Source organism: Ursus americanus, chromosome 2, assembly GCF_024610735.1.
Source record: "Ursus americanus isolate L20-20 chromosome 2, mUrsAme1.1.p, whole genome shotgun sequence".
In the NCBI taxonomy this organism is placed as follows: Eukaryota; Metazoa; Chordata; class Mammalia; order Carnivora; family Ursidae; genus Ursus; species Ursus americanus.
The window spans coordinates 97,971,539-97,999,043 of record NC_142128.1 but is presented as its reverse complement, the minus strand read 5'-3'; the positions used below and the strand labels follow the sequence as shown (position 1 = coordinate 97,999,043).

Sequence of the window (27,505 nt, the reverse complement as noted above, 5' to 3'; positions counted from 1 at the left end):
TCCTGCCCCTCAGAGAAGAAGCACTGAAGAGAGGAGAGAGGTTGGTCCCTCTCCCTGGTCGGAACTCTTTGCCGTTTTATCTGGGTCCCTCAACCCTTGCGTGACTGCCCTTTGGTGTGGAGATACAGGCAAACCAGTGGTGAGTGTGCTTTTCCCTTGTTTTGTCCTCTGAGCCCAAGACTTACAAGCAGAGGGCCAGCAGCTCTGCCTTGGGTGTCAGGGCCCAGCCATGTGTGGGACCAGCTCCTGAGGGACTTCACGTTCCTTAATAGGCTGTGGATGGTGCCTGGGCCAAAGGCAACGACTCCTGTGGCCTTGGTTAGAGACACTGAGGAAGGCCAGCTGCCCCTCCCCCAGTAGAGGCAAAGGCGTGTACGTGTGGGCAGGTGGGGTATGTGCTTACACATGTGTACCCATATGTGTGCACACCCAGAAGTTTCGCTAGGAAGATCTTTCTGGTCTAGGGAATTGACTGATTTCCAACTGCTTTAACTACATTAATGCAAACCCAGAACCCTGCTCCCCTCACTGCTTCCTTCCTGGAAACTGAGGAAGGAGCCAAGTTGTCATTTCTTAAATATTGTGACTCCAAGGTGGCCGGTTTACACAGCTGGGGGGTATATGTCTTGGTGTCCCGGTTTAACGGTAGCTGGGCCAAGACTGGGTTTTTCCCCCATCGCTACTTTCCCCACCAGAGTAGTAGCATGTGGTGACCTTCCCCCTGACATCACCGATATTCCCCTTCCCCCGCAAAACCACCGGAAGCAGATTCCCTAACCACGTTTGTCATGCCAAACTTACAGGGACTGTCAGGCTGTCATGGCGACTGGTGGGAACCCAGAGGAGGAGCAGGTCGTCCCAAATGAAGAGGATGAAGCCGATGTGAGGGCCGTGCAGGCCCAGTACCTCCGGAGCCCCTCCCCCAGCCAGTAAGTGTGCCCTTGCTGTGCTCCCTACCCCTGCAGCCTCGGCAGGCAGGAGTGGGCTGGGGGGGTGGGGAGCATGAGGAGATGTGGGCCCCGGGGAGCCTACAGCCACCACTTCAAGTTCACTCATTTAACAAATATTATTGAGTACTTTTTATATGTCGTGCTTTCTGGAAGAGGCAAATAAGCAAACAGACTGCATTTCGATGTGGCATGGTAAATGCTGGAATTATGCCTCAGGTCTAGTGCATGGTGGGCCAGGGAAAGGAATAGCTGGACTTGGATGGATCATAGGAGGCTTCCTGGAGGAGAGGATACTTCCAGGAGGACCTGAACCTCAAGAGTCCTCTTCATTTTATGACAAGCAATTAGAAATTTTCCTTTACCTAAAATTATTGAGAATATAACATGACGTAGATTAGAACATTTGCGTGAAATTTTAAGAAAAACCATGAGACATTAAAGAAATGCTTACTTGCCTTCTGAAGCAATAGTGTGTTTTCTTTTCTTCTGCCATAAATCATAGTGGAGGACCTGACTTCTAATCTTAGTTCAGTCACCAAACTTATGTGAAGAATCCCTTTAATTCTTGAGGCCGTGTCTCCTTATCCATAAAAAAAAGGGAGAAAAGACCCAACTAAGGTATCTCAAGGTAACTTTACCTCAGGCTATCTATGATTCTGCTTGACTTCACTTTCCCTCAGCTCTGGGATCTTGCTGGCTCCTGCTTCTCAGAGCTTGCAAGCCTCTCCCCTCGGAATGAGAGTCACCACTCATGGGCCAGGGTGCTTTGTCCAAGTGTTGGGGACTTTCCCTTTAAAATTCCGCATTATGTTCCCACTTAGAAAACCTGTCAGGATAGAGTTTTTAAAATGTATCCCCCCTCCCCCCAACACTAGCAGACAAGCAGAGAGAGTTTGCGTGTGATCGAGGTAGGTAATGGACAGCTTGTGCAGTACTTAGGGTAATGCTAGCTGCTTTAGCAAATGGGGTTTTGTTTTCTCACTCAAATACATTCCAAAACAGGTACCTGAGCCGTGATTCAGGAACTGAGGCCCCTTCTAGCCTGTAGATCTTTCATTTTCAGGCAGGCTGCTAACATTAACCGTGCTTATCCGCATCAAGACCAAACGGGAAGAGAATGAAGAATCTCTCAGAAGGTTTTTATGGGCCAGGCCTGAAAATGGCCATTTCTCTCCCACTCACTTTCCACTGGCTAGCACTTAGCAAAGCCACGCTGTCGTATAAGGGAGGATGAACTGAGGTCCATGAGTCCAGGAAGAGGAAGCGGGTTTGCTAATACATAGGGGATTTAGCCTCAGTAGGTCTCTGGAGACGGCTAATATTCATGCTACCTTGTTCCCCACTAATGAAACTCCCACAGGAGACAATCCCAAAAGCAGTTTACCTACTGCTACAGACAGTTCACAGGCTAGGTTCTCTGCCTACATGTGAACTAACTGGAATTTAAATAAAAACTTGGGGGAAAAAAAAGGCTAGGTTCTCTGGAGGGTAAGCATCCTCTGGCCCAGGTCAAAGTACAGCGCCTTATGGTCTGCAAAACAAGCTCCCATCTGATCAAAGGAGGAGTGGAAGGTATACCGTCATCAGTCCATATAATTAACGAACATGTCTGCCGGCGAAGAGGGCAGATCTCCTAGATTTGACCTTGATTTGGCCCTCAGGGTAGCATGTCCTGGTCTGTTGTTCTCTGGGGCCTTTAACTCCACCCTCTGGGCCTTTCTCCTTGTCTGTTATCCTCCAGAGCCACATCCCAACTGACATGGGAGAGTGTGTTTTCCTTGAAGGCTATGTAGCTTTGGCAGACTCTGTCCTGCTTATGGAAATTTGGAGGCCCAAGGATTGCTGAAGCCTGAAAGCTGCCAAAGACTTTTTAAGGTCATGGTTTCTTTGCAAATAGGATCCCTCTAAAAACATAGTAAGTTTCTGATGGATCTAGACCAGACAACCTGATGTGTCAGAAACCACGCACCAAGTTCTTTCTTAGATATGATTTTCAATCTTGATTTATTTCTTTGCCTCCTTGTCTGCATACGTCACTGTCTAAGCTCAAGACTGTTATCTTCAGAAGGAATCTGCAACTGGAAATGGGAGTGGGAAGTCCAGGACACCTGTTGTCATTTGTAGTGTGATTGTTAAAAGTTTTACAACAGAGTGTATAGCTAACGAGCAAATGAGGGGAGGATGCAAAACCAAAATGTAATCAGCCCAAAAGAAGGCAAGAAATAAGAGGGAAAAAATATAGAGAAAGCATAACAAATAGTAAGAAAATAGTAAGATGGTAGATTTAAACCCAAGTGTAGAAATGATTACTTTAAACATAAAAATGAAATACGCCAACTAGAAGCAAATACTGTCAGACTCAGGTTTTTTTTTTTTTTAAGATTTTATTTATTTATTCGACAGAGATAGAGACAGCCAGCGAGAGAGGGAACACAAGCAGGGGGAGTGGGAAAGGAAGAAGCAGGCTCATAGCGGAGGAGCCTGATGTGGGGCTTGATCCCACAACGCCAGGATCACGCCCTGAGCCGAAGGCAGACGCCCAACCGTTGTGCCAACCAGGCACCCCCAGACTCAGTTTTTTAAAAAGCCTACATACTGCTCATAAGAAACACACCTTAAGAAGTAGAGATCTACAAGGAGCACCCGGCTGGCTCAGTCGGTGGAGGGGACGACTCTTGATCTCAGGGTCATGAGTTCCAGCCCCACGTTGGGCATGGAGCCTACTTCAAATAAAATGAAATAAAAAATAAAAAAATAGAGATATACAAAGGTTAACAAAGGCTGGAAAACTTATACTACACTGTCCGAATTACAGTTGCTCATACCTTTAAAACTTAGTGACATAAAACAATCACTTTTTAATGTTCACAGTGGAGTGGCTCGTCTTTACTCCAAGATGTCTGGTGTCTCAGCTGGAAGGACGTAGGTTCCGGAAGGACTTAAGGCTAAGGATGACTTGCTGGCTGAGGGCTGGTAGCAGAGTGGCTTCTTCACATGTTAGACACTTCATTCTGAGCCCTTAGCTGGGCTGTTGGCTAGAGCACCTAACATGGTCTTTTCCTGTGGTCTCTCCACATGGGCCAGTTTGGGCTTTCCCGTAGCCTGGAAGCTAAATTCCAAGGGCTAGCATCCAAGAGAACAGGACAGACATGCACTGATTTTCGGGATCTAGCCTTAGAAGTCACGTAAAGGACCACAGAGGTTCAAAAGGGGGCAACATAAACTCTGCCGGCCCTGGGGAAGTATCACAGTCACACTGTGAAGACAAGTGGAATGGGAAATATCGCGGCCATCTTTGGAAAATACCAACCGCCACAATCACAAGCCAAATAAGGACAGAGAAGAATGTTTCACAATGATCAAAGGTGTGGTTCACCAGGAAGGTGTAATCGTTTAAAATTTCTATGATCTGGGGCGCCTGGGTGGCTCAGTCGGTTAAGCCTCCAACTCTTGATTTCAGCTCAGGTCATGGGATCAAGCCCCAAGTTGGGCTTCACGCTCAGCGGGGAGTCGCTCTCCCTCTCGCTCTTCCCCTGGCCCCCCATGCTCATGCTCTCTCTCTCTAAAATAATAAAGCTCTTAAAAATAAATAAATAAAATTTCTATGATGGAATAATGTAGCCTTAAAATATATAAAGCAAAAAATTGACAGAACTAAAGAAAAAAATAAAATCCACAACCTTAGTCAAACATAACATTTTTAAAAAACAACCTCAGCAACTGATATTATGAGGCAGAAAAAAAAAATCTTTAAGAGTATAGGAAGGAGGCGCCTGGTGGCTGAGTCAGTTAAGCATCCGACTCTTGATTTCAACTCAGGTCATGATTTCAGGGTCATGAGATCGAGCCCCGCATGGAGTCTGCTTCTCTCCCTCTCCCTCTCCCTCTGTTCCTCCCCCTGCACGCATATGCTCTCTCTCTCTCTCTTTCTAAAATGAGTAAATAAATCTTAAAAAAAAAAAAAAGAATATAGGAAGTTAGAACAAAACATTAACAATATTAACCTAGCAGGAGACACATTCTTATCACATGTACACGGAGCATTTACCAAAAGAGATCGTATCCTGGCCATATCTATGTCGACAAATTTTTTAATTTGTTATATGCTTGAAGTCATATGAACTATGTTCTTTGACCTTGGGAGAATGAAGCTAGAAATCAATAAAAGCAAAACGACAGGACCGAAATTCTAACTAAAACCACAATTCAATGCTATTACAAACTCAGCAGACCGTCTAAAATTAAAATCCGATGGTAGCAAGTTTTAATGAGGATATAAAACAATCAGAACTGCATTCATAGCTGGGAAGAGCATGAATCAGTACCAGCACTTGGAAAACTCTTTCACAGTGTCTCATGTTTGTCCAGTAAGCCAGCAGCCTCACTCCTGAGACATGCTTGACAGGAATAAGTACGTTTGGGCACCAGAAGAGAAGGCCTAGGATGTTTTCGTAGCTGACAGTCATTAAGGGTATAGAATGTGTAAGCAACATGAAGAACTGTCCAACTAACAGTAGGCTGGATAAATGACGTCTGCTGTGTATATTTTTAAATGCTGCCCCAGGGAATTAACATTTTTACTAAGTGCTTATCATGTTGGTGCCATTGAGCGTCTCAGATTATTGGTTGGGAAAGGCAAACAGTGAGCACTGGTTGTGAAGGGGGAAAGTGGGTCGCTGCCAAGGGAGGCAGGAGACAGGGAAGGCCAATTCTGCTGGTTCCACCGTCTCCCGTAAAGTTAGCCTGCCACATACGGGACATAGAGAAGTTCCGATGGTATTCAATCCTAAGTCCTTCCAGCTGCCAGTCTCGCTCCTGGGCAAAAACAGGCTCAGCCTGAAAGCCCCACTGACATGTGGGCTGAGCTTTTCCGCGGTTCCCCACGCAGAGCTCATTTTCTCCCGGTTCTCAGTGACTCTGGCTGAATCCTGGTGGTTTTGATGTTCTTCTTGGTTTGTGGATGTTCCTTAGCAATTGGTTTCTAAAGCTGACCCCAAATCAGCTGGCTAGCCCTTTTCAGAAGTTTTCAAGGGAGGCAACACACAGTGACACTCGATGGGCTATTCCTTCCTAAAATAATCATCATAAAACCCGAGGTATCAACTATTACAGCTGCACGGCGTTTGACTTAAAATTCGGTCAATCCCACTGCATTACAGACCAGGCCTGAACCAGCCCAGATGAATGAGTCTATAGATCTTTAAAAATGAACAGGCAGGGGCGCCTGGGTGGCTCAGTCAGTTAAGTGTCTGCCTTTGGCTCAGGTCACGATCCTGGGGTCCTGGGATCGAGTCCCATGTCGGGCTCCCTGCTCAGCAAGAAGTCTGCTTCTCCCTCTGCCTGCCGGTCCCCCTGCTTGTGCTCTCTCTCTCTCTTTCTCTCTCTCTCTCGGATAAATACATAAAATCTTAAAAAAAAAAAATGAAAATGCAATCCACAGGCCAGAAGAAAAATTCGCAAATCACGTATCTGATAAAGAGCCTGTATCCAGAATGTATTTTCAAAAACCTCTCCAAACCCAATAAAAAGGAAACAACCCAATTTAAAAATAGAGAAAAGATTTGAACAGACACTTCACCAGAGAAGGTACGTGGTTGGCAAATGAGCACGTGAAAATATCCTCAAAATTCTTAATCTTTAGGGGAATGCAAATTAAAACTACAGTGAGATATGATTACATACCTATTAGAATATCTAAAATTAAAAAGATTGACCACACCAAATATGGGTGAGAATGTGGAGTACTGGAATCCCACTGCTGGTGGAAATGTAAAATGGTACAACCATTTTATAAACTTCTTTAAAAAGTTAAACGTACCCCTGTTTAAGCGGACACTTACACCTGTATGACCAAGTCCTTCTACTCCAGGGCATTTACTCAAGAGAAGCGGAAGCCTAGACTTGTACAGGAATGGTCAGAGCAACCTTATCTGGAATAGCTTAGAAACAACCCAAATGTCCACCAGCCAGTGAATGGGTAAATACACTGTGGCAAATTTACACGCCGGAATACTACTCGGCAGAAAAAAGGAATGAATTATTGATTCATGCAACAATATGGATGAATCGCGACATAATTATGCTACGTGAAAGCAGTCAGACAAAAAAGGAGTACATACCATATGTACCAGTTTATATAAAATTCCCAAACATGCAAATGACTCTGTCTGGTGACAGTAAGCAGATCCGTGGTTGCCCGGGGAGGCCAGGGCCGGGGGCGGGGGGCAAGGGGGGTTGACAGAGGGGCGGGAGGAGACATTGGATGATCAAGGCAAGCTCACGGCCTGATGTGGCGACGGCTTCACAGCTGTCTGCGTATGCCAGGTGTTCACCACCCTGTACACTTTACAGACGTGCGTCTGTATGACATTTATACCCCAGAAAGCTGGGCTTTTTTAAAAGCTATGAAAGGGGAACTAAAACTTCTAGGAGGCAGTGTAGGGCCGTGGAAATGGCATAACTGAGGCCAAGATCAAAGTCAGCTCTCCTCTCCCTCGTATTAGCCATGAGAGCTTGCTTAACTTCTTTCTTTTTTTTTTTTAAAGATTTTATTTATTTATTTGACAGAGATAGAGACAGCCAGCGAGAGAGGGAACACAAGCAGGGGGAGTGGGAGAGGAAGAAGCAGGCTCATAGCGGAGGAGCCTGATGTGGGGCTCGATCCCACAACGCCGGGATCACGCCCTGAGCCGAAGGCAGACGCTTAACTGCTGTGCCACCCAGGCGCCCCAGAGAGCTTGCTTAACTTAATCATGAAACTGAAATACCAGTTTTACCCAGTGGTAGAAATTAAATAATATAACATACGTTGTTTATAATATATGATCTATGAGATATAACATATACTGTTATTAGATATATCTAAAGGCATGTTAGGTATTGATAGATGGTGTTTCTCTTTCCTTTTCCTTCCAGAGAAAGTTATCTGACAGTAACTCATGATGTCAGGAAATTTTTGTTTCACCAGAGACCCACCCACTCTAGTGAAAATGCCGTGTTTCTCTCATTCTGCTCTAAGCATACACTGTATTCTAAGCAACAGACCATCACCATTGCTGTTGGTCTCCAGCCTGAACGGTTCTCCCTGTACTTCATTTGTGCCTGAAATTCCATTTTTAAATTCCATTTGAGCATTTTTAAAATTACATATACACGGAGTCAGCAAATACCCCACCAGCGACTGTCAGGCCTGCTTCCTAAGGCTGCTTAACAAATCACCACAGACCGAGTTACTTAAAAACGACACAGATACATTCTCTTGTAGTTTCAGAGGCCGGAAGTCTGAAATCAAGGTGTTGACAGGGCCACCCTCCCTCTGAAGGCTTTAGGAGGACTTCCTCGCCTCTCCCAGCTCCTGGCAGCTCCAGGAGTTTCTTGGCTGTGGCCCTGTCCCTCCAAGCCCTGCCTCCAACTTCACGCGTCTCCTCTTCTCTCTCTTCTCTGTGTGTCCTTAAGGACGTTTGCCATTGGCCTTAGGGCCCATCCTAATACAGGATGATCTCATCTCAAGATCCTTTACTTAACGACATCTGCCGAGATTTTTTTTCCAGATAAAATTGCATTCACGGGTTCTGGGAGACATACCTTTTTGGGGTACCACCATTCTACCCAGCACAGCCCTAAATCCAGCCCCTGGGAGACGTAACTACTCTTTCCCGTGCAAGCAGGACAGGACTTTGCCAAGTCTACCCCGTGCCTCAGGCATCCCTGCCAACCAACCAGGGCTAGTTCAAGGACGAGGTCTGCTCGCTGTCCTGGCAGGTGTCTGAACCTTTCCAACCTCTTCAGTAAATTGCATCTGGGGGTGAATTAAGAACCTGAGAAAGGGGAATAGACAGTGGAGAGGGGTGTCAGATCTTCATTTTTGCGTGACTTGGGCACTGACCTCAAATGCCTTCGAGTCAAACCCGTGTCTGTGAATCATTCTCTCTGGAAGAAACCCTTCGGCGAGAGATTCATCCATCTCCCAGCAAGACAAAGTTCCCTAGGTAATTTATGAATTGACGCTAAAATTTAAAACCTCCTGTCGAGCAGGACAACTTGGTGGGGCTTTGCCTGTATCTCTGATCTCCATCAGACCCCTCCAGTTCACCAAATGAGCCAGTCTAAGAAATCAGTGTGCTTGTGCTGTGACCCAAACTCAAGGCAGGTCCTCCCTCCCTTACAAGGGGATGGCAGCCCCCCTTACAAGGGGACGACAGCCCCCCAAGCCCTCTCATGCAGCTCATCTGAAGCCTGCCTCTGCCTCTCCTCTTCCTCCTTAGCTATGACCAATTTTCTTTTCCTTTCCAAATGAAGGATCGGGCTTCTTTACTGTGCTCTTGTTCTGATTTGGAGAACGTTTTTCTGTTTTCCTCTATTTCTTTCCGAGTTAAAATTCATTTCTTGCTTTGGCTTTTTGGATCTGTAATTGTCAAGCCTTTGCAGTTTCTAGAACTCCTTGGTTATCTGCTCAGGCCATCTCTCGTGACAGCATTTTCCCCTCCACCTTCAGTGAAGTTCCTTAACTATGTTGTGCTTACCTTTCCTACAGGGAGGTCTCCGTGGCTGGTGGCAGCAGGTGGGACCGGCGATGGGGACAGGCAGTGTCAGGTCTGTGTGTCCTGGGGAAACAGCTACTCCTAGCTACGCTTTCTCTTTTATATTTCTTTTTCCGTGAAGATTTTTCCAGCTTTCACAAAGCCTGCCAGAAGCAGCTCGCTATAAATCAATTTGCTTTCATTTACTGACTTCTCTCCTTCTTTGGAACCTGAACTTGGCCCGTGTGGTCACTTTCTCTGAAGCGAATGAACACTTAGAAGAAACTCAGAAATCCGTTCCTTTTTTCCAAAAGCCAAATCGAGATAGACACCCCCTCCTGGGCCTCTGCCTCCATTTCATTTCCAAGGGACTCCTTGAAATGAAGTGGTCAGCTGGCAGGGGTTCTGGGTCGAAGGACCCGTTCTGTGCCTTGACAACCTGGCAATTGGTTTAAAGCAGTGGCTTTCAAATTTTGGTGACTGTAATCCAGGGTAGAACATGCCATTTATAGCTCAACTCAGATCATACATTCAGGTCTGTATAAATTAAAAAAAAAAAAAGGTTTCACAAAATTATACTTATCTTAAAATGGTAGTGCTGGTGTACTCTCTTTTTCTCTTTCTCCCTCCCTCCCTTTTCCTCCCTTCCCTCCTCCTCCCCATTCTCCTTCCTTCCTTCCTTCCTTCCTTCCTTCCTTCCTTCCTTCCTTTTCCAGATGCTGGGCAGGACCCATTGAATTGATTTTATGATACATGAATGGGTCACACTCTGCAATTTTGAAAAACACAGGTTTGAAGAAAACGGCACCAGTCTCCTGCTCTTGGTTAGGAAGTCCATCAAACTCTGCTTTATTGTTTCTCTTTCAAATCACCCTCAAGGCTTTTTAGCTGCTGCTTTCTGATCCTGTGATGAGGTGTCTATCGATCCTAGATTCTCTCCTTCCCCGCCTGTCTTTCGCAGCAGCCAGCCCTAGCTGCTTTCCAATCAGGGTGTGAGTGTCGTTTCACTCTGTCTCAGGTCTGCGGGGGGGACGCTCAGATGTGCTCATAAATCAAAGCCTCTAGGGCCACTGTCTCACTGACCTTGCAAATATAAACAGGGCCAGCGGTTCAGGTCTCGCTTTCCTTCCTCCTTTCTCTCCCTGCAGGCCTGCTTCTCCGTGGAGAACAAAAGAACCGCTTCTTGTGCCTCAACTCGGTTCTCCACTGGGTCCTTTCTGGGTCCCACCCCCACATTTGACTTAGTAAACTGCATCCGTGGCCAAACAGTTTAGGACCGTTAGGGGTACATCTCCTTCTCTCTTCGCAGTTGACTCGTAATTTACATCCTGTACTCAACACTATGTAATGCTGAGCTCGGTTGACTGTTGTTCACATGCTTGCGTCCAGCTGCCACGAAGAGACACATCGCGGGGCTGGGGAGAGAATCTGTTCTTCGCACCCCTCTTTTCTCCATCAGAAAACCGCCAGCTTCTGGAAAGTGTATTGGGTAGTCTTCAAGAGTCTCCTACTCGCTGACTCATTCACCGACATTCCATCTTGACCACCCATGAGAAGGGAGGATGTTTCACCATCATTTCTATTTTCAGGTTTTAATTTCAAATTCTCCTCTGTCAAACTCAGAGCCTCAGAGTTTAGGTATGTTTAGGACAGATTCTCCAGCTCCCTGCGAAACCAAATCCACGTAATCTGAAGTCAATGTTGTTTAGGGAAAATGGCCTGAGGACCCAGGTGACACGGCCGGCTGCGTGCCTCCCAAGCCTTTCTACACACCTGACAGGTGAGGGCTCGTCCTCTGTCCCTTTCCAGTTCGTGCCCATTGTTTGGAATACTGATTACAGACGTGAGGGAGCCTTACCCAAGTGCAGAGCCGTGGAGGTCTGCAGAGAAACAGAAAACTGACCAGTGGGAGAGACGGGGGGCTGTGCCAGGAGAAAGCCCTTCTTCACCCCACGTACTGCAGGGATTCTCCGCAAATTCCCTGGTCAGGGTTTTGCTTTGATTTCCCCCCCAACCTCATTTTATGGGTCATATACTGACCCTTAATAAACAAAATGATTATTTTACTAATAATAGTACAAATAAAAAATCATAGCATAAGTAATATTTATAAATAAAAGAATAAATCTCCCTTAATAAATATTGTTCATTTATGAGGCTGTCACCCACCTTTGCATAAAACTCGAGGTGCTGACTCTAGTCTTGTGAAATGTTGCTATTTTGAAACTGACACTGCCCTGAAACCTGGTCCCAGATGCCCACAGGGTCTGGGGCGGTGGCACGGTTTGCTCTCATCCGGGTATTGCTCTGTTGTTACTTCCTAACTGCAACAAATCTGGGTCATCCGCTGATATTTACTAGGTTTTGTATCACTATTAGGGAGAAGAGTGCCTTAGCATTGGCTCAAATCTCCCTTCTCAGCCCTTGGAATAGCACTGCGCCTGTTATCTGTTGCTGTTTAACAAATTTACCCCAAAACATGACTAAAGGCAATGATTTTATTTTATTCCCCTTGCTTCGGGTTAGGAATTTGGACAGGAGTCCACTGGCAGCTTGTCTGTGTGGTGTCAGCTGAGGTGGCTGGATGCAGGGGGGCACCTCTAGGAGACACATCCATGCGGTCGGCTAGCAGCTGGGAGCTCAGCAGGAACATAGGACCCATGGCTTTTTCGGCTTGGTGGTCTTGAGGTGGTAGGACTTCTTACAGGACAGCTCAGGGCTTCCAAAGAGGGAGCCACAAGAGGCAGGAAGAAGAAGCTGCCCTTAAGCCAGAGGGCCAGCCTGCCACAGTGTCGCTTTGACCATATTCTATTGGGAAAGTGGGCACGGAGACCAGCCAGATGCAAGGGGCCACCTTTAATCGACCCTAAGAGAAACTTGCTAATGGCCAACAGTGGCCTCCGAGATTGTATCCAACGTGGCCTCACAAGGGCAGAGAGGGAGCATGAACAGAACATAGTTAGGACCCTGGTTTTGCTCCTGGGTTTGCTGCGGTATTTCAGTGCAATGCTGAGCAAGTAGCAAATATTTGATAAATTGTTGGAACCACTACATCACCTTAAATACGGTACTATACCGAGGACCAGTTCAGTTAGTCAGTGAGTCAGAAAGTCCCTATTAAGCATTTACTCCCTGTGCCAGACATTGTACTTGGTGCTGGGAACACAACAGTCTTCAAAGTACCAGCCACGGTCCCTGCCTCCATAGAGGGTATGGTTTAGTACAGGAGACAGGTGTTTCCCAAATGATTTCATAAATAAAAGCAAAATTGCATCTGCTAGAGAGGCACCATAAAGGAAAGGCATATGGCGCAATGAGAGGCGGAGATCAGGGAGAAGTGATGATTGAGCTGAGATTGGAAAGGTAGGTGGCAGTGGAAATGGGCTTCTGCAAAGTCCCAGGGCAGAAGGAAGCTTGGTGAAGGTGGGAAGCCAAAAGAAAATTAGCGTCCTAGAGAGGACTGAGCCAGAGAGAGGCCAGTGAAAGCTGAGGCTGGAAAGGAGAAAGAGGCCAGAGACGCAGGACCCTGGAGATCATTGGGTTTGCTCCCCAAGGTGGTATGTGGACACCTTGCCTAGTACCTGGCAAATTCCATGCATTTATCCATCCCTCTGTCTGTTCATCCATCAACCCATCTGTCCACCCACCATCCGTTCAGTCTGATCTCAATCTATGGGCTGGCGATACAGGGGTAAATAAGATGTCCTAATGTGTGCGTTTACAGAGCTCTTGCCCACCCCCACCCGGTGTTCCACTCTTTACTGCCTTCACCAAAGAATGAGACCTCTCCAGTTCTAACATGCAAGATAATATCCCACATACTTCACCCTTAATCCACCCCCACTCCTGTCATACTTACTTAAAAATGCATCTTCTTGAGTACTTGGAGTACTAGAGGAGTACTTGGTGCTGGCATGGGAATCCAACACAGCTACTCTTGGAAATCCCTCAGGAAGTACCAACGATAATGCTACGTTGTGCTGTCCCTTACGCTGCATTGGCAAGTGTAGCCACATCGTGGGTAGAGACATAGGCTACACCTTTCTTTTTGCAAAGGCATTTCTTTCTCCGTAGCCTTGCTAGCCCTGAGCACGCCATTCTCCCACGGGAAGACTCTCACGTGGCTTCCTACTGTGAGAAAATGGTTCTGCTGATCAATTCAACTAAACTCGTCTTCGCTCAAGTTCGCTCCATTCAACTCAGCTGGACTCAGCATAACTCAGCCCAGGCCATCCATCTATCTCTTCATCCATCCGTGCTTTCAACAAGTGTTTTTGGAGTACTTTTCTGTGTCAAAGTCTGTGTTGGGCTTGGGGATCCACCAATCGACTCACCTCCCTGGTCCGATCTAAATGGTGTATTGTGGTGGAGAGAAGATTGGACTTTGAGAGGATTGCCCTATGTTTGCATCCTAGTCCTGCCTCTTATTTACTGCCTTGGGGAATTTCGTTAGCTTATCTGGGCCACAGTTTCCTCATCTTCAAGCAAGAATAATACTACCTACTGGGTGGGAATTTTGTCAGGATTAAATTCATAGAAGGCCCTCAAAAATGGTATCCATTCCCAACCCAATGGATGGAAATAAACCAACGAACATCATTGGGAAGTTTCTAAATAGTGCAAATCAAAAGATCCTATGGGTTTTCATAAAGATAAAATAGGTCAGTTACAATGATGGGGAAACGCATTGACTTCAGAACATTTAAAAGCAAAAAACAGTAGGTTTTAGACCTGGGTAAGATGGCAAACACACCCATCACTCTCCCGTGCATTGCCTTTATAAAACCCGAACAGAAGGATACACCAACTGCTTGAAGACTCTGAAAAGGAAATAGCAGGCAGATTGAGGAAGACAGAATTCAAAGCACAACCAAACCGATGTGAATATCATATTTTCCTTTGGAATACCCAGTTGCGACTCAGGGCAGGGTGACAGCAATGGCAACAACAGCCTGAGGTGCCTAAAAAGTGGAATATTATTTAGCAACGAATTATTAATCCAATACAATAGATGACTTGTAGATGCATTTTGCCAAGTGAAATAAGCCAGATCCAAAAAGGATATGATTTAATTTATATAACATTCTGGAAACATTCTGGAAAAAGCCACAGTGTAGGGACAGAAAACAGATCAGTGACTGGCAGGGGACGAGGTTCAGGGAGAGGTTGACTATAAAGGGGTAGCATAAGGGAATTTTTGTGATGGGAAAAAAATGGTATCTATTAAACCCTAATCCTTTCACTTTTTCTTTAACCTCTCTGGACCTAAAGGAAAGACTAAGCGCCCCCCAAAAAAGACCCAAAGCTCACCCCAACGCCTGGAAATGAGATGAACCCCCAAGGTGGGGGGGGCACCTACCGTGATACTGTGGTCCTACCCCTTGTTTCTGCCCCGATTCACCATGTTCCTCGTGTCCCTTCAGACATCTCTGCTGAATCATTTCTGGAAAATTGCCTGGACATTTACCTAAGTTACTTGATTGCATCCCTGGGCTCAGGCTGAGCCTTGATTTCTTGTGTTCAGACTCAGGCCTGTGCATTTGAGCAGACCTTCACATGTGCCTGTGTCAGCCCGTCATTCTTCGCCCATTCTCTTTCAAACAGGGCAAAGATACGAGGCATGGAGGGAATGGTGGCAGCCTACCAGCCCAGCAAAGCAGCACAACCTCAGGAACAGCATAGGTGGGGACATCGTCTGGTATTGATAACAGAGGAACAGGGGCAAGAGGAAAAAAACAATCAGCAGTACACCAAGGGTGGGAACCCAGTAGGGAAAGTGAAATCACATCAGGATGCGTTCTCCCCAACCACAGACGTACGCTTTTCCCTCCACAGCCTAGACTACCATGTCATTAAACGTCAGCTCACATAAATGCCAACTCTGGTCTGAAAACAGGAGGCAACTAAGCCACAGTGTTCGGCATTCTCAGGTTCCCTAAACTGACAAAGGCGTTCCCTTGATCTCTTGTTGTTGTCCACTGTGCCTAAAATCAGGTCCAGGTTTCTTGTGTAAAAAGAACACCTCCCATTCATCTCTGCCCAGAGTCATCTCACGCAAATACTCTCTTCTCTTAGGTACTCGATGGTCTCAGATGCAGAAACAGAAAGCATTTTCATGGAGCCCATTCACCTTTCTTCAGCCGTGGCAGCTAAACAGATCATCAATGAAGGTAATGCCATCAGAAGATGGGTAGGAGCAGGGAGAGGCCCCAGGTCATCTGGGGACCCTTGGGAAGGGCCCATGGGAAGAGCTAAAGGTGCTTCTCCCGTGCTGCCCATCGCATTAAGAGGAGCGGATCCAAAGAAGCCAATTCCACCAACACAACTCATCATCAACCTTCCTGAACCAGAGGGGGAAAGGATTAGGTACCAGTGTGAATAACTCTCTTGAGTTACCAGCCAGGGAGGCCATTCCAATCTGCTCCGACGGCCTTCCATTCCGTTTTTCAGTTAATCTCAGGGATCCTGGGGTGGCTGATACTAGACACACAGACCTGAAATTCCAAGAAATGACCAGAAGCACCCAGAGAGTTCTGTTCAAAGGGATGTCTAGATTTGAATCTGCATTTCCACTAGTGTTTGAATTGGTTTTCGATCTGAGTTATGTATGAGGAGGAGGTAGGGGAAGGTAGAGTGGGGACAAAGGTTAATATGCACACAGTATATTTTGGAATGGAAAACATACAATGCATTTCATTCAAGGATATTCATCCTGATTGGATGGACTTTTTTTTAAAATCAATTTTGGGCAAATTTCTTTTCTCCTCCCTTTGCCCTGGGTGTCTCTGTCACTACAGTGGAGTGGGGTTGGCTGTAGCAGCCTGCTAATGATACAGGGCCCTGCTGGGCTTTGGGCTTCCTTCGGCAGCCACTGCTGGTGGCCGTGAGCCCTTCCCTGGCCTTTAGCTATGAGAACCACACGTGCTGCTCTTCTCCATGTCATCCCAGGTCTTTCTGAGTCCCCAGACCCTCTGGGTTCCCACAGGGTCCCTGAGGACACCTCGATCTCCTGTCCACTTCATGAAGAGCCAGAAATTCCATTTGCTTGTGGTATGGGCATCCTCAGAGGCCCCATCTTCTCAAGGAACTCTCAAGTTTTTTTCTATTCTCTTTTGCCGCCCTACCTGGGGTCTCTCTTCCCTTGCTCCAAGCCAGGCCTCAGTGGCTTCGCCCCATCTAGATCTCTCTAAATTGATCCCAGCACCACCCTAGCTCTAGAAGTTCTTTTTTCCTCCTATGTGTTCGGGAACTTCCTTCGCCTTTCAGCCTGCAACATCCCTGCTCCCTGCTTTCCCCTCTGGACCCCTCTCCATGCCTGGGTTCTTGGTAAGTGAAAATCCAGCTTTAGGAGTTGTGGGAAAACCATTTCCTCTCTTTGAAAATTTCACTTTCAAGCCTATAGAATGCTGTAGATATGCCTACAGGACATTGCCCATGTCAATTGAACGCTAAAGCTAAATAATGCCTTTTTTAAAAAAAAATTCTAGGTTTTATCTGCTCTCCCCTTGTCTGGGACATTAAGCCTCAGTGTCCTTAGTCTTAGAGGCTGACGGGTGGTGGGGGAAGAAAAAATATATGACAGAGAAAGGATCAGGTGGTGTTTCAAAACACTGCCCTCCTCCCCAGTGATCAGAGGGATAAAAACGTGTGTTGAAGAACCCTTCATTTTCATGAAAGTCTGCATATGCCACACATCCGAAAGAGCTTAGAGAAATGTATAGGCTTTGCTTTCTTCTAAAGAAACCTTAGGTAGTAGAAATAAATGGGTGGAATTGATACGGGGAGGGAGGGGGGTTGAAACAGGCTGAGGGGTGGGCCAGAGACCTCGGGAAAGCGGGAGCTGCCAGTAGGAATGAGGGGCTGGGACATTTGTTTTTAAACTAGAAAAGGACAAATCAAGACAACAACCAGCTATGTAAATAGCTGAGGAAGACAATGCTGTATATTTTAATGAGGCATCAGGGAGTTTTTTCTGTTACTTGTAGTAAAGGAGAGATGTCTCAGTTAGGGGAGGGAGGGAGAGGGGCTTTTGCATTTGCTAGGTAAGATCCCAGGAGAGCCAGGGGAGAAGATTGAGTGGTAGAGAGAATAGGACTGCTTCATCTATTTTTAAACAAAATAGAGCTCTGGGATTGCGGGGCTTTTCTTCTTTCTGCTTTTGAAACGGAGATCAGAGAACATTTAGAGCTGAGATCTGATGCAGGGATATGGGGGCCCATCAAGTGGTTCAGAAAAGGGAAAAGAGAGAGAACAGCTTTCGGGAAACGGAGTGCTCAGTCCCAGGACCCGCAGACCCTGAGCAGAAAGCGCAGCTCCCAGACACCTGTTCGTCCCTCAAAGGGCTGGGCCGAGTCTATTTGCCAAATGTGGCTGTGCTCTCCACCCATCAGGGAAGGAGATGGTGCCAGCAAGAAGTTATGGCCAACACAGGCGACCCTCCTTTCTTTTTCCCTTCTGTCTATTCAGTATTTTTGGCTACTAAGTGGCAGGAAGGTTTTGCCCTCCGCTATTCTTGTATACCTTCTCGGAGAAAGAAATATCTTATTCTCCCCCAAATTTGATCATTGGGAGCAAAAATATTAGGAGGAGGAGATAAAGATTTATTGGAGATATAGGTGAATTGATTTTGAATTCATTTGGTTTGGTTTGGTTTTTAAAGATTCTATTTATTTGTCAGAGAGAGAGCGAGAGCACAAGCAGGGGAGCCGCAGGCAGAGGGAGAAGCAGGCTCCTGGCTGAGCAGGGAGCCTGATGGAGACTCGATCCCAGGACCCTGACATCATGACCCGAGCCAAAGGCAGACACTTAACCGGCTAAGCCACCCAGCCATCCCCTGAATTCATTTGGAATCTGAGCTTTTCTGAACTGCTGGGAGAAAGGCCCTGAATGCTGTTTTGGGACTAGCATGGGAGTTCACGGCAAACCTTTGCCACCTGCCAGGAAGTGGGGGACTGAGACTCACAGGTACTTATACTCCAGTGGGGAGAAGCAGACAGTAAATGAAATAAACAAGTAGATTCAATGTGTATGAGAAAGCAATCTAGCGTAAATGCTGAAAGTTTTACTTTTCCCAAGTTATCTGCATTCCACATGGAAAGGATGATTTGAAAGAATGCCATTGATTCATTTGGTAAATGCTTCTAGTTTATATGGAGCATGGTGGGAGCTGTAAGAGTGAATCGGACATATGCCAGGTTCTTAAGGACCTTGGTCTAAGAAATCATCAGCCAGCTTTAGAAAAATACAGGAGGGAGTAAGGGAAACCACTGTCCCTTCACCTACACCTGTCTACCTATACGGTTGCTGGTCCTGATCACAAGTGTCCTGGCCAATGGAGGGCCCCCTCGCCTTGACCTTCATTAAGTCCTTCCTGGTATTTCAGCCCCTGCCCAGAGTCCTAGCAGCAGATAGGCCGAGAGCAGATATTTCTGAGGAACAGGGAGGGCCGTGGATTCTTAACTCTCTAATGAGAGCGCTGCATGTCCCCTCTAGAATTCAAGCCACGGGGGATCAGAGCCGAGGCAGAGTGTCCGGGCATGCTGGAGTCGGCCGAGCAGCTGCTGGTGGAGGACCTGTACAACCGTGTCAGGGAGAAGATGGATGACACCAGCCTATACAATACCCCCTGTGTCCTCGATTTACAGCGGGCCTTGGTCCAAGACCACCAGGAGGCCCCCTGGAACGAGGTGGATGAGGTCTGGCCCAATGTCTTCATAGCAGAGAAGTGAGTCTGACTGCGGCAGGTCACGATCCTCTGTCCTACCCTCTCAGTGCCTGAAAGAGATGAAACTGCCCCCCACTTTGAGCACAGTCCCCAAGAGCTCCATCCTGCACGTTGATGCTGTCTGATGGGACATTGGGAGCCAGTGAGGATACTAACTTTTATATGGATTACCAACCAATGAAAACTCTCACACTATAGTAAGAGGATAAATAGGTTACAAATTATGTATATATATGTACATGTATAGACTAGGGTGCTAATTGAGCACCATATAGATGTGTGTGTGTGCACTTTTGCATAGACAACAGTTAGAAACAGATGTGATAAAATGGTAATGATATTCTCTAGTAGATGGTCCGACAAATGATTTTTTTTCTTCTTTAGGTTTCTTTTGTACAGATTTCCCAGAGTAAACATTTCTTGTTTTCATAATCAGAAAAAAAAATGTTATTTTTAAAAAGTTCACGAGTGGTTTTCAAAACAAAATGCGAAACAATTCACTCATGTCCCATTCCTTCGGGATCTTGCCAGTGCGTAATTGGTACCAATAGGCTAGTCTGTGAAACTGATTTTTGCTGATCCATTGGCTACTTAGTGAGATATGCTCCCTGTGTAATTACTCATATATGCAGAAGCAAAGGAGGGAATTTGGGGCCCCCATGGCAGCTGGTAGTCGGGAAGATCACTTTGGATGGTGGGGCTCATACTCCACGGGAGTAATGAGTTGCCCAGAACCTGATTCTCAGAGCTGGGCACCACGTCCTAAGTGGTCTCTAAATAGCTCTGGAGACCCAGAAACATTCCCATCGCGCTCACCAGGGACCCCAGACACCTCCAGATAACCCCGGGCTTCTGCTCCTTCTTTGGTAACCCTGTCTCCAGGGCCTCTTCAAACTAATCTCCACTTACTTTGCTGCGACAGAAAGCGCTAGTTCTCTGAACTAGAAACCAAAAACACCTGTTCTTGTTCAATCTTTTATTTCTTTCAGTCTTGGGAAGCCATAAAAGCTCTCGGGTTCATTTTTATAATCTTCGGGTGGGAATAAAAATAGTTGCCCTGTCTACCTCTTAAGTTTATTATTAGGGATAAAGTAAGAGAATGCCCGTAAAAGGCCTTTGGAAAATGTGGCATGCCGTGTCAATGTGAAGCACGCCTGATTTGATTATTATTTTTGTCTACTGCTTTCGTGTCTTGATGAATGTCCATTCCCAAGGTGAAGAATTTTAAACCAGACATCTGTAGGCCAAAGATTTCCTTACAAATCAGTCTGGTTCTCCTCTTCATCCTACCCTCCCCTGCCCAGCTCCCTGTCCCTGCTTTCTCTGGCCCCTTTTTAGAACCACATTTGCAGGGAGCCCCGGACCCATCTGGCCGCAGAGAAGGACTCACTCACCCAGCTCTGGCCTCTCTGACCGAGTCTCAGGGGTGATGCACCTTTCTAGCTCTGACCCTGGCCAAAATTGTCTCTGCCTCTCTCCCCCCAGGAGTGTAGCTGTGAACAAGGCGAGGCTGAAGAGGCTGGGGATTACTCACATCCTGAATGCTGCTCATGGCACCGGCGTCTACACCGGGCCCGAATTCTACACTGGCCTGGAGATTCAGTACTTGGGTGTGGAGGTCGATGACTTTCCCGAGGTGGACATCTCCCAGCATTTCCGGAAGGCTGCTGAGTTCCTTGATGAAGCTCTGCTGACCTATAGAGGTGAGGTTGGAGGGAGGTGGGGGGGACCCAGTGGAGCCCCGTCAGCAGCAGGGGCCCGCGCCCCGCACACCTGCTCCTCGCCTCTGGGTGCCGGGGCTCGCATTCAGCCTGCCTTCCCTCCCCGCCCCCGGCACCCCTGCCAGGCAGGGAAAGGACCGTCTCCTTACTGGGGTGGCCTCTGGGGTAGTTCTTACTCCAGGCCTCAGGGTTGTCACCATCCCTAGAAGCCCCCCGCCTTAGTTTCTGTGATCTCCTCTACTCCAGGAGGCCGTGGAGTCCGTTCTTAAGGAGGAGGAAGGCAAAACTAACACCTGGGCCGGGTGCTTTATGTAATAATCACAGTAACCACAGGGAGGGGGGTGTTTACATTTTACAGATGGGGGAACTGAGACCCGTGGAAGGTTTCCTGAGGTTGCCACTGTTCAGTAATCAAGGTTCCCTTGGTTGCTTGTCAGTAGAGACCCTCTCAAGGCATTAGTTATAACAGTACAAGAAAACGTCCAAGGACGGGAATATGGCTCCAGGATCATGTGAACAAGGACTGAACAGTGTCTGGACTCTTGGTTTCCATCTTCTCTTTTGCTTTCTACCTCGGATAGCATGCCCCCCCCCCCCCATAGGCCTGAACGTAGACTGGTGGACTCCCTGCCTCAGCCCCATTTGTAGATCTCCTAGAGAGAAAGTTTGCTTGGCAGGCTCGGTCCTTGCTCTACCCTTGTTCATGGTGGCAAGGTGGCGAGGGTAGCTTCTAGGCAAGTACTTCTTGTTCTTCTCAAAAATGGAAAGAGGGAACATTCTGGGGGAAATGAGAATTACGAATTGGAAGATTACAACACAAAAGCGGGCCATGTAAGCCCTACTGCGAATGGAAGAGACTTTTCTTACTCCAGCCCAGTGCTCTCTCCACTAGCCATACCCTCAAACTCTTAGAACACAGGGACCACATCTAGAGGGCACCTCCCTCCCGCCATCAGCCCTGCTGCTAATCAAAATGGGGACTGCAAGTTAGAAAAAGACCGCTTTCCTCAAGCCATTTTACTGTTGGGAATTTTTCGTCATAACCAAACAAATCTACAAATCTACTCTGACTTGGGTGTGAAAGGAGCCCCCCTGGAGCTGTGCAGAGCACAGTCTGTACCCAGTGTCACTGTGCCCTTGTGCCTAACAGAGAGCACACAGCCCTGTCACCCAGGGTCTGACCCACCGAGCCTCCCGCTTGTCCTCAGGCCGCCCCTGAGGCACCACAGAGGAATCCCAGGGTGCAGGGAACACAGTGTGGAAAAGCATGGCCGCACCAACCTTGTCTCTGCCAGACTGAGTCTAAGGAGCCTTGGCCGCCATGTTCTTCTGAGGAAGCTTGGCTGGTTGTGCCTGACGTGTCCTGACATGAGCTGGCCCGGTCACTCCCCCTCCAAAGGAAGGAAGGAAGGAAGGAAGGAAGACTTTGGTGCTGACAGTAGTAAGCGGGGGCCTGGTCAGCCAGTTAAAGGGGAGTCCTTGGTGAGGGACAGCTGAGCCCAGGGCTGGCGGTGGGAAGACATGAGACAGTGAATCTGTAGATGCAATTTCAGCAGCTTTGATTCTGCCGCTTACGACCCTTGAGTGACTGCTGGCCTTTCTTTCCGCCTTATTGGGCCTCAGGTCCCTTCTAGTCTTGCCTTGGTCTCCGACTTTCTGGGTGACATACATGGTCTCAACAGATGCAAGAGGTACTAATAAAAGTCACCCCTGCCCATCCCATACCGTCACCTAGGACTCTTAAAAGATTTAACAAACATCCCCAAAGACTGTTGGCAATTGATTGAGGGCAGCCTGGAAGGAGGTCTCCGCGTTCCAGGCTGTGTTGTAAATAGCCATTAGAATGAAAGCATGGAAGGCATGTTTGTCACGTTTATGAAGGATTCAAAACAGACGATGAGGCTAGGGGATAACTGATTTATTGAACGCTAGAGTCGAGACTCAGTAAAAGTCTCTCTTAGGCTCTAAGAACAGGTTATACTTACCAAAAACATTAATACGGATTTGTAAAGTTATCCTTATGTTTTAAAAATGCTACCCAAAAAAGTGATACATGATTGAATAGCAATTTTTTGAAAAACCTTTACAGGTTTCAGTTGATACAAAAGATCATCTGAGTTCATGTTAGGACCTAGCCGTCCCCACTGCAAGCTAAGTGGCATCAGTGAAGGCTCCGTGCCCAGAACGAGAGTGGCAGGAGTCCTCTGTATGGATCAGTCCAAACCTGAAATGTTTTTGCTCCATCCTGACCCAGACTCCTAAGGGGGGAAAAAAACGAATAAAGCTTGACTTGCAGGTTTGGCTAGTATAATAACGGGACATGAAAAGGTGTCTGAATAATGATTGCAAGACCCAGAAGAGCCAGGAAGAAATTAATGAAGCACGTGATAGTGATCTTCTGACATATTTTTGTATAAAAGGCCTGGTGCCTACAGAGGTTCATTATTGACCCCAGAATGTCAGAACATCAGAGGACGAGCACGGGATGCTCACTACAGAGTTATACTTGGCCTTAACATGCGTAAGAAGTTTCAAAAGAGCAGATTGATCTAAATATGGAGTGAAGGGTGTGTGTGTGTGTGTGTGTGCACGCGTGATACTGAGCTCCCTGCCACAGGAAGCATCCAATGTCTAGGAGGATGTTGTAAGGGGAATTCTCAAGTTTCGACTATGCCCGCACTGACATTCCTGTGATTCATTCATCTTAACCTCATTTCTTTTCTCCTCTTTCCCCCTTCCCCCCATTCCTTTATTTCTCCTCCCTCCGAAGCTCCGTTTGGCAGGAAGAGAGTAGAAATGCCCGCCAGTGTTTCAAAAGTGGGGCTACTTGTTGGTTCCCTCTCCCTCCACCCCTCCTCCTCCCTGCCCATGTGCAGGGCAGCCTCTCGGCCCTCGCTGACCCCCGGTGACAGGGGGCAGCGACGGTCGTCCCTCAGGGGACTTGAGCGCAGATGACTGCCAGAGACAAGTAGAGATATTAAATCCAGGACAGCGACACAGTGTATTTTTAACGGTACTTTTAAAAACCCCTCGGGAAGCCCATGTGGTTACGTTAGTGTGTCCCGTGCTTTCTTTCAGGGAAAGTGCTGGTCAGCAGCGAGATGGGCGTCAGCCGCTCGGCAGTGCTGGTGGTGGCCTACCTCATGATCTTCCACGACATGGCCATCCTGCAGGCCTTGCTGACCGTGCGCAGGAAGCGGGCCATCTACCCCAACGACGGCTTCCTGAAGCAGCTCCGCGAGCTCAACGAGAAGCTGATGGAGGAGAGAGAGGAAGACTCCAGCCAGGGAGGGGGGACCGACGAGGCCGACGTGGAGAGTGATGTCGGGGCCAGAGCGCATGCCCTCACCGTGCAGGAGGAGGACGACACCTGCAGCCACCTGAGTGGCTCGTCCTGGGGGAGGGCCAGCGGGGCGTCCAAGCCCGTCACCCTCATTGACGAGGATGAGGAGGAGAGGCTGTACGAGGAGTGGAAGAAGGGGCAGGGCCTGCCCACAGGCAAGGTCCCCGGGGGTGGGGACGGCCGGCGATCAGCCTCCAACCTGGGTGGGGAGGAGGCCGGGGATGAGGATGTGGACAGGATGGTCGAGGAGTGGCAGAGCCGAAATGAGAGGTACCAGGCTGAGGGGCATCGGAGGTGGGGGAGGGAAGAGGAGGAGGAGGAGGAGGCAGGCGAGGCCGGCTCGTGGCAGAGGAGGACACGGAGGCACACCCTGAGTGAGAGCAGCACCTGCGAGAGTGTCAGCAGCCACGACCTCCGGGTGGTGTCGCAGCGGCTGGAGAGGGGCAGCCAGAGCCCAGCCGGGAGACGCCGCTCCGACTCCGCGTCCACGGACAGCACGTGGGACATGTGGAACCAGAGGCTGCTGGAGATCGAGAAGGAAGCTTCCCGGCGCTATCGCGGCAGGAGCCGGAGGGAGGAGGCCGACAGCAGCTCCGAGGCGGGCAGCAGGCTGCGGGAGGACGACGAGGAGAGCGTGGCTTCGGAGGCCAGCTCTTTCTACAACTTCTGCAGCAGGAACAAGGACAAGCTCACCGCTCTGGAAAGGTGGAAGGTCAAGCGAATCCAATTTGGGTTTCACAAGAAAGAGTTGGGGGCACAAGACGGCAGCGGTGAGCAGGGGCCAGAGGAGGCGGAGAGGGAGCAGAAGAGCTCGGACGTCGACCTGACGGCCTACCAGGCCTGGAAACTGAGGCACCAGAAGAAGGTGGGCAGTGAGAACAAGGACGAGGTGGTGGGGCTCGGCAAGGGGGAGGACTCTGCCTTGGCCAAGAAGAGGCAGCGGAGGCAGGAGCTGCTGGAGAGGAGCCGGCAGACATTGGAGGAGAGCCAGTCGGTGGGGAGCTGGGAGGCCGACAGCTCGGTGACCGGCGGGAGCATCCCCCTGTCCGCCTTCTGCTCGGCCGCCCCCTCGGTCAGTGCGGATGACGCGGCCTCGGTCCTCAGCGCCCAGAGCCACGGCCCCCGCATCTCCCAGGCTGCAAGCAGCGCAGGCGGGTGCTTGGCCTCTACCCTGGGCACCGCGCTGCCTGCCCTGCCCGTGGGGCCCGGCAACACCATCTCCGTCGCCAGCATTCAGAACTGGATCGCCAGCGTGGTCAGTGAGACTCTGGCCCAGAAGCAAAATGAAATGCTGCTCTGGTCCCGCCCACCCTCCGTTGCCAGTGCGAGGGTGGCACCCGCAGCCAGCGGCCTGGGGGACGACCAGGTCTCCCTGCTCAGCGGACACAGCGGCTCGTCGTCGCTGGGTGGCTGCCTGCTACCCGCAGGCCAGCGGGGACCCGGCTCCGACACGCCGTCCCTGCTGTCCTCCCATGAGGTGGGGGCCTCGAGGGCCGAAGGCCCTGGGAGCAAAGTCAGGGGGACCAGCAAGCCCATCTATAGCCTCTTCGCCGACAACGTGGACCTCAAGGAGCTTGGCCGGAAGGAGAGGGAGATGCGGGGGGAACTGAGGCAGAAGATGTGCGAGTACGAGATGGAGAAGCTGGCCTCTGGCAACAAACGGAGCTCGCTTTTCAAGAAGAAGAAGGTCAAGGAAGACGAGGAGGATGGCGTGGGCGACAGGGATGGGGACACTGACAGCGCCATCGGGAGCTTCCGGAATTCTTCCCGCAGTAACTCCCAAAAGCCTGAGACAGACACCTCGTCCTCCCTGGCTGTCTCTGATCACTGCGGAGCTGGTGGCAGAGCGAGCAAGGAGACGGACGATGGCAACATCACCAGATGGCTCAGGGGCATCAGGACAGAGGAAAAGTCTCCCCCCCAAAGCGATTGGTCTGGAAGCTCCCGGGGGAAGTACACCAGGTCTTCCCTGCTCCGGGAGACAGAGTCCAAGTCCTCCAGCTACAAGTTCTCCAGATTGCAGTCGGAAGAGCAGGACACGGCCTCCTACCATGAGGCCGATGGCAACTCTGTAAGGAGCACTTCGCGGATCTCTTCTTCCTCCACCAGGGAGGGCAGAGAGACGCACAAATTCTCCAGGTCAACGTTCAGCGAGACCTCCAGCTCCCGAGAGGACAGCCCAGAGCCCTACTTCTTCCGCCGGACCCCCGAGGCCTCCGAAGGGGAAGCGTCCCCAGAACCACGGCGTCCGAACTGGGCCAGGCCCAGGGACTGGGAAGACGTGGAAGAGTCGTCCAACTCAGACTTTGCTGAATTTGGAGCCAAGAGGAAATTCACCCAGAGCTTCATGAGGTCCGAGGAGGAGGGAGAAAGAGAGAGGATGGAAAACAGAGAAGAAGGGAGGTTTGCTTCGGGGCGGCGGTCCCAGTACCGGAGGAGCACTGACAGGGAGGAGGAGGAAGAAATGGACGATGAGGCCATCATTGCCGCCTGGAGACGCCGGCAGGAAGAGACCAGGACGAAGCTGCAGAGAAGGAGGGAGGATTGAGCTGGGCCAGGCGGACGTGGGAGAGACCGAGCACATGGGAAGAAGCCACACGGCTCAGCACAGGGCTCAGGGCACAGCTGGCCATCGCCCATCAGGGGACAGGGGTGGAGGGGATCGTCCTGAGGGGCAAAGCCTAGATGAGAGGAACGAGGCCGCAGGACACAGGAGGTGGGGGAGAGAGGAGGAGGAGAGCCATCAGTGGGAGGTCTGAATGCCAAACCATTTTCTGACACCATTTTCTGCTGCCCGATGTCCCCTGTAAGCTTTGAACTTCACTTCTGTATCCCATAGTGTCCAGCACGGACCGGAGAGGGGAGCTCACAGCCACACCATAGCCTGTCAGAGATCCGGCTTACGTCCAGGAGGACTGAGGGCAGGACACGGTTCTGTTTGTGGAGGTTTTACGAGACCCAGGAAATTTAGCCTGTGGCACGTCTCGCCTCTCCTGGCAAAGCTGAGTTCTGGTGGTTTCTTTTGAGTGTTTGGGATCTCCATTAAAACGGTATGTTGTCTAACATGTCTCCTTCATTCTGGTTACTTTTAGCTCTTTGAACCCGCTTTAAAAGACACAGATGGGTGAACATAAGCCAGCCTCACCTCGTTCCAGAAATGCTATGCCTCCAGACAATAGCACTGTCATCACATTAAAACAGTAACCAAGTATCTTGTGAGTGGGAAGACACGAGGAAGACCCTTGAGA

The 27,505-nt window shown here is 49.0% G+C and overlaps 1 protein-coding gene across 1 annotated transcript; it reads left to right on the top strand.

Annotated features, from left to right (window-relative positions):
- Nucleotides 1–27,320, top strand: STYXL2 (serine/threonine/tyrosine interacting like 2). Its single transcript, XM_045797283.2, has 6 exons — nt 1–139; nt 804–929; nt 15,545–15,639; nt 18,962–19,193; nt 20,679–20,896; nt 23,993–27,320. Exons 2-6 carry the CDS (start codon nt 820–822, stop codon nt 26,803–26,805), a joined length of 3,468 nt encoding a protein of 1,155 aa, XP_045653239.2. The 5' UTR covers nt 1–139; nt 804–819; the 3' UTR covers nt 26,806–27,320.
- The last annotated feature ends 185 nt before the right edge of the window (nt 27,321–27,505 follow it).

Coding starts and splice junctions, on each gene's coding strand:
- STYXL2 (XM_045797283.2), top strand. CDS start 820: ATGGCGACTGGTGGGAACCCAGAGGAGGAGCAGGTCGTCCCAAATGAA. Junction 930..15,544: donor CGGAGCCCCTCCCCCAGCCA/GTAAGTGTGCCC, acceptor CTCTTCTCTTAG/GTACTCGATGGTCTCAGATG. Junction 15,640..18,961: donor TAAACAGATCATCAATGAAG/GTAATGCCATCA, acceptor TGTCCCCTCTAG/AATTCAAGCCACGGGGGATC.